The following is a 6,988-nucleotide window of genomic DNA, read 5'->3' on the forward strand; positions in this document are numbered from 1 at the left end:
AGTGCACTACTATCTCTATCGACAGCTTCCTTCCAAGAGTTCTTTGGGGGTTTACGGGCTCTTTTACCGTACAGAAAATTAGCTTTGAAGACCTTAAATCACTTTAAATACAATATGTCAGGAGCATAGTCAAGCATTTAATCTCTGTAAACTAGATGACATGATGACTCATTAATGACTTACTTTGCTGACTGTACAGATCAATTATGATCCAAGACCTCTCTCAGATCAGCTCAGTCAACTGAAACTGGCTCTATCACAGGCTATCCTTTGCCAAATTCCAAAACCAAATGGAATACTGATAGAGACATGAACAGCTTCCTTCCATGAGTTCTTTGGCTGTCCTCAGGAAGTCCATATACTACTACTACTTACTCGTTGAGCTGACATTCTTTCATTACTGTTCTGCGCCAAGTAGCTTTTGGAGCTCCTGGTCGCCTTTTAGGAAGTCCATACAACCGTCAAATAAAGCAGTAAAGGGAAAGATTCAAACAGAAAATCTATTCTTTGGCTACACAATTGCCAAATTTATTTCATAATCACTTACTCACATTGTACATCACTAATCCAAATACTTCATGTTATGCCATTCAACCTGACCATCACCATGAAAAAATATTCAATAATCAATATCACAAAAACCTGTTTTGACAGAAATTTCGATTTATTTTCTCTACACTAACAGAAATCAACATTATCAACATGTTCAGCATCTTCATCTCCTACAAATCTCCCAAAAATATTCCACTGCGTGTATAAACATTTGAATAATTTATTCATAAACTGCATCAGGTGTATGACACAACATTAGAAAGCTATCCCCCATCAAATACCTCAGTTTTGTGTGTTTACTATTGTCTTGAAGACGCTCAAGATGTTGTTCCTAGTAATATTTTGTAGTACTGTCGTGATACCAATTCTATTTGTAATTCATATTGCACTACAACCAATAAAACAGAAATTACATGGAAAGGTTGTGTTAGTCACTGGTGGTGCAAGTGGACTTGGACAACAGTTGTGCATTAAATTAGCTCAAAAGGGTTGTCGTATTGTGGTTGTTGATAGTTCATTGACTGATGAGACATTGAGGAAATTAAAGCCTTACCATGTGAAGGTTAGAAGCTATCAGGTCGATGGCTCGAATGAAGAGGAAGTCTTGTCATTGAAAGAGAAAGTGATAAATGATTTTGGTGCTGTGGATATTTTGATTAATAATTTTTGCTGTACTTCCAATAAGCCTATAATGCAGCAGTCGAAGGAGGAAGTTGATAGATTGACACAGAATGGAATTGTGGATGTGATGTTTGTAAGTTGTAGTTTCTTTAGGTACCAGACTGTTAATAAGCAAGTTCGGACTCATATTGAAGTCATGATGACTAGTTAATGGCTGGTTTTGAGCTTAATTTCAAACTGTCTTGTTGCTTTGGTGTCTTGGTTTGATTGGGTATGTCTCATTCTTGAAACAGTCTGCGTGACTCTGACACTTTAGTGAGATTCGGTAAAATTTGGTAAAATCCAGCCTGAGGACACATGTTTTGCTTCTATAGGCTGCGTGCTTTTTGAGATCATTCCCAAATAACTTGACATCCTCAACATAACCCAAGAACGTCTTAATACTAAATTTCATAAAATAATCCATTTAAATCCACAGATGACAAAATGCTTCCTCCATGAGATGATAAACAGAGGTCGTGGACAAATTGTGTCAATATCCTCGATGCTAGAGAATTCTGATTTCGGAAGTTATTCCATCTGTAAATCTGCAATGACTGGATTTATGTTGGGTATTGCAAATTATTTGGAGAATAGAAAGCTGCAAGGAATAAGGACCATGAATGTTACTGATGGAGTTGTTGGTAATCAGAATGAGTTAAGTGGTGATGAGAAGCTTAAGAGGTAAGTTGAATTGTCGAGTTGCACAATTTACACAATTTAGGCACCGCAAGTCGCTTCATTCACAAGACAAGATTTGGAAGTAGCTTTCAGGATTCTCGGTTTTGATGAATTTCTGGGTCCGAGACCAAAGACTGGGACCGGCAACAGGATCAGGATTGAGACTGAGAATAGGACCAGGATTGGGACTCGGAACAGGAACAGGATTGGGACTCGGAGCAGGACCAGGTTTGGGGCTGGGAAAAAGACTAGGATTGGGACTGGGAACAGGTACAGATTTGGGACTTGGACAGAGACCGAGATTGAGAAGTATGTGCTTCGATCTCGAAAATTATGACTTGGAAATGTCTTGACGACACTTGATGCCTCTTTTTGATGATAAAATTGATGACTCAGTCCTCAATCCGAGTGTCAACGATGCTGAATTACTTCCAGCAATATAACGTTCAGGAATTATTAATCCTTACTGATTTCCTCAATATCTTCATCTTCCCATATTTACAGATACGCTCTAATCAAAACCGAAGAAAATGCCGATGCCATTGTCGACGCAATCATCTCCAACAAATCATCTTTGTCACTTAAAAACTCATTTGACATAAAAACTGAATATTCAAGAATTTGGTGCCATAATAGCAATAAAAATGACCTTATGGTGTTTAAGAAAATGATTCAATAAACATTTTAGATACTCAACTGATTCCAATTGTTATTTAAAAGCATTAATCAAGCCACGAGACATGAAACAATTGTCTACAGCAATGTACTTAACAGATCCATTATCAAAATCCAATTATACAACTTTAAATGCCACACAGAATTCCAGTCTTCAACTTCATTTCCAGTTAAAAAAACCTTGCCAACATCTTGATGCATAAAATGTCATGTTGCCATGAGCATAACTATTATTTGCAGGACTTTACGTATAAATAAAAGACAATGTGCCTTAATGTTAGCACAAAATACTCGGAATTGCCATTTTTTATTCCTCTATCAAAATTCTACAATCGACTTTAAATATTGCGGACGCTATTTCCAGCTATACATGATGTTGTTGAAAGCCGAAATAATAAAAATAAGGAGAGAGAGGAGAATATGCCTTGGAGCTACTGAATTTTTATTTTTATTTTCATTTTCAAACAACATTATTGAGAAATTCTTGAATGCCTTTTTGTTGCTTGCTTATTTTTTGCTGTATTTTTTGTGCTGTTATTTAAAAATTGCACATTTCTTTATTCGTTTAACGTTAAAAAAATAGCAGGAAGAATGGTGAGAAATTTTATGTTAAGTTTGTTAGGTCTTTGAGGTTTAAAGCGCATTCGACTCGAGCAATATCGAGCTCTGCTTTTTTGATTCTAACGTCTGCAAAAATAAATCTGAATGACACAAGTCTGATTAAATATTTCGCCTTAAAAATGGATCGAAATTAGCTTTCACTTTGATGTCAACGCAATTTTGTGTATTAATGTTAATACGGCACCGGAGCAGTGCTGTCGTATATGTGGGAAAATGCTGTCGCGAAGCTTAATTTAACAGATTTTGGAAGGTCAAAACTCTGACTTTCTGATAAAATGACGGGAAAACTCAAGATTTAATTTAAAATCCATGTATAAACCCGGCATCATAATAGAATATCATTACGTTCCTGAGTTGATGACAAGACGATAAAAATGCTCTTTAGGCTCCCTAAACGTTGATTTTGGTCCATTTTTATTATAGATAATTAAATTTGGGAGGCATGCATAACTCAGATGACAAATTTTGTCCTTTTTGTCACTTTTGCCATCGTTTTATCACTTGTCATCTGAGTTGTCCGTCTCAGAGTTATGCATAAATGTGTTGGCTAAACATTATGATGCCTTAAGGAAGATCTAGTTACGGCAAGTTTAATTTTCCGCTACTTGCAATCCTATATTAACAGTAAAACGCAACGTTGCCCAGACACCCTTATGACACATTTATAAGCCAAATAGCGCTGTGCGCCACATTGCGAAGCTCGGGATGCGATACAAAAATTCAATCAATTTTCTTCAAATCCCTTAAAGTTCCTCCTTAAACTCATTTCTTAAATACTCACAATATCAATCTACAACATCCAATTTCTCCCTCAAAAAAATAATAATATTCTTAAAATAACATCAAGAGAAAGCCAAAAAAATAATAAAAAAAACTTTTTAAAAAAACCTCGTTTTTCGCGTAGACTAAAATTTATTTTGTATTGTAGAGAAATTGGTTTGAAAGTTGAGACGAGAGATGAATTACAAACAAGCACCTTGATCTTATCGTATAGTTCTACAATAAAACGAGGGCGCTTGTTAACAGAACTTCTTCAAATCGTTTTAAGTTGTAGAACTATACGATAAGATCAAGGTGCTTGTTTGTAATTCATCTCTCGTCTCAACTTTCAAACCAATTTCTCTACAATACAAAATAAAATTTATTTTTTACTTTTTAGTCTACGCGAAAAACGAGGTTTTTTTAAAAAGTTTTTTTTTATAAAGTATTTTATTTTCAACTTTTTAGTCAAATAATTAATTAATTTAATGTTTTGGTAAGCTAAGAACATGTTTGAAGAACTAAGCTAGACCGATAGGCCAAGCTTCGCTTGGCATAAGTTTGAAGAACTAAGCTAGACCGATAGGCCAAGCTTCGCTTGGCATAAGTTTGAAGAACTAAGCTAGACCGATAGGCCAAGCTTCGCTTGGCATAAGTTTGAAGAACTAAGCTAGACCGATAGGCCAAGCTTCGCTTGGCATAAGTTTGAAGAACTAAGCTAGACCGAAAGGCCAAGCTGGCATAAGTTTGAAGAGCTAAGCTAGACCTAAAGGCCAAGCTTCGCTTGGCATAAGTTTGAAGAACTAAGCTAGAACGATAGGCCAAGCTTCGCTTGGCATAAGTTTGAAGAACTAAGCTAGACCTATAGGCCAAGCTTCGCTTGGCATAAGTTTGAAGAACTAAGCTTCGGCCAAGCTTCGCTTGGCATAAGTTTGATTTAAGCTAGACCGAAAGGCCAAGCTTCGCTTGGCATAAGTTTCTAAGCTAGACCGATAGGCCAAGCTTCGCTTGGCATAAGTTTGAAGAACTAAGCTCGATAGGCCAAGCTTCGCTTGGCATAAGTTTGAAGAACTAAGCTAGACCGAAAGGCCAAGCTTCGCTTGGCATAAGTTTGAAGAACTAAGCTAGACCGATAGGCCAAGCTTCGCTTGGCATAAGTTTGAGAACTAAGCTAGACCGAAAGGCCAAGCTTCGCTTGGCATAAGTTTGAAGAACTAAGCTAGACCGATAGGCCATTTGCTTGGCATAAGTTTGAAGAACTAAGCTAGACTGATAGGCCAAGCTTCGCTTGGCATAAGTTTGAAGAGCTAAGCTAGACCGATAGGCCAAGCTTCGCTTGGCATAAGTTTGAAGAACTAAGCTAGACCGATAGGCCAAGCTTCGCTTGGCATAAGTTTGAAGAACTAAGCTAGACCGATAGGCCAAGCTTCGCTTGGCATAGCAGAACTAAGCTAGACCGATAGGCCAAGCTTCGCTTGGCATAAGTTTGAAGAACTAAGCTAGACCGATAGGCCAAGCTTCGCTTGGCATAAGTTTGAAGAACTAAGCTAGACCGATAGGCCAAGCTTCGCTTGGCATAAGTTTGAAGAACTAAGCTAGACCGAAAGGCCAAGCTTCGCTTGGCATAAGTTTGAAGAACTAAGCTTCGCTTGGCATAAGTTTGAAGAATTAGGCTGGACCGATAAATTTTCGAAAAAAAAGAAAACGCGTAAAAAAGAAGCCTGCTCATGCCTAGACTTGAACTCATGACCATATGTATATCGTTACCATCACTCTAACTATTACGCCACCACTGCGTATTAATTATATTGATGAAATGGTTAAATTCATAATATTAATAAAAAGGATTTATTTGATATTATTATTATAATTATTGTTATCAAGAAATATATATTAGCTTTAATTTAAATTTGATTTTTAATAATAAAGGAATTGTTTCTTTGATATTTTCCATCATGAGGACAAAAACGGTGAAAATGCGTGATGAAAAATATTATCCAAGAAAACATTTAGCTTAGAAAAGTGTGAAAATGGAAAATTCTATGTTAAAACATTACAAATTATCAAAAAAGTATGAAAAAGAATTGAAAAAGTACGACAAAAAAAGTTTGAAAATTTGAGACTTGAACCTTTCACAAGCTTGGAATTTTATAAAAATTATCTTTTTCCTTCATAAGAATTACGTACGTAATACGTACGCATAATTACGTGCGTAATACGTAAGCTTTTTTTTAAAAAATTAATTAATTATAGCATAACTAAGCTAATTGTGATTAACTAATGCTTGAATATTGCATTGTCATCGAGAATACAATGCTTGAAAAATTTCAGCTCGATGGAGCAGTAGAAGTGGTCGAAATATTGATCGCAAGATTTGACCTCGACAAACAGAAAGACAGACAAGAAAGCAAGTTAAGAAAAACGAGGTAAAAAGAGAAGAAATAACAGCAATAAGCAAACAATGACGAGCATTTCCATTTAAAATAAACGAGTCGATTTCTGATATGTATGCATTAAAGCTTCCTTTCTTGCTGTGCTATTTATTTATTTATTCTTATTTTTTTATTTTTCCATCATTTCAGAATATGTCCATAATAAAAAAAGAATAATAAAAGAAGGCATAGAATTAATATAATGGCGCTTTTGTCTTTAAATTATGTATAAATAGAGATTGAGGTGAAAGGATACTGGAGGGTAAAGTTGAGAAGAAAAAAAAGGGTTTATTGATTGTAGATAAGAATGAGTTTGGGAATTTTTGGAGATGGACGGTGATGGCTTGGGGAATGTGACGCATTTGTTGGGAATTTGGAGACAAAATATAGCATTTGAGGCTCAACATAGATGTCATGACACTTTCAAGTCACTAAATAAACTGGAATACATTGTAGATACGTACCCGAATGCACATAATAGTCACCAGAGCTCCACTAGGTCCCCGAGTTTCCGGCAAGACAAGAAGTTCATCATACGGCTCTTTATCGACTGATTTTGGTCAATTTTTGTAGCTAAAAATGAAGTAAATTTCATTTGTGCCTTCATT

General features: G+C 35.9%; 1 protein-coding gene across 1 annotated transcript; it reads left to right on the forward strand.

Annotated features, from left to right (window-relative positions):
- The first annotated feature begins 874 nt into the window (after window positions 1–874).
- On the forward strand, window positions 875–2,572 carry LOC139099059 (2-dehydro-3-deoxy-D-gluconate 5-dehydrogenase-like). The gene is made up of 3 exons (XM_070651457.1): window positions 875–1,306; window positions 1,652–1,896; window positions 2,398–2,572. The coding sequence occupies exons 1-3, from the start codon at window positions 875–877 to the stop codon at window positions 2,570–2,572; spliced, it is 852 nt and encodes a 283-aa protein (XP_070507558.1).
- Window positions 2,573–6,988: the final 4,416 nt, after the last annotated feature.

The sequence above is a fragment of the Chironomus tepperi genome, unplaced genomic scaffold, assembly GCF_022539635.2.
Source record: "Chironomus tepperi strain 1889 unplaced genomic scaffold, CSIRO-AGI_Ctep_v1 contig_461, whole genome shotgun sequence".
Lineage (NCBI taxonomy): Eukaryota > Metazoa > Arthropoda > Insecta > Diptera > Chironomidae > Chironomus > Chironomus tepperi.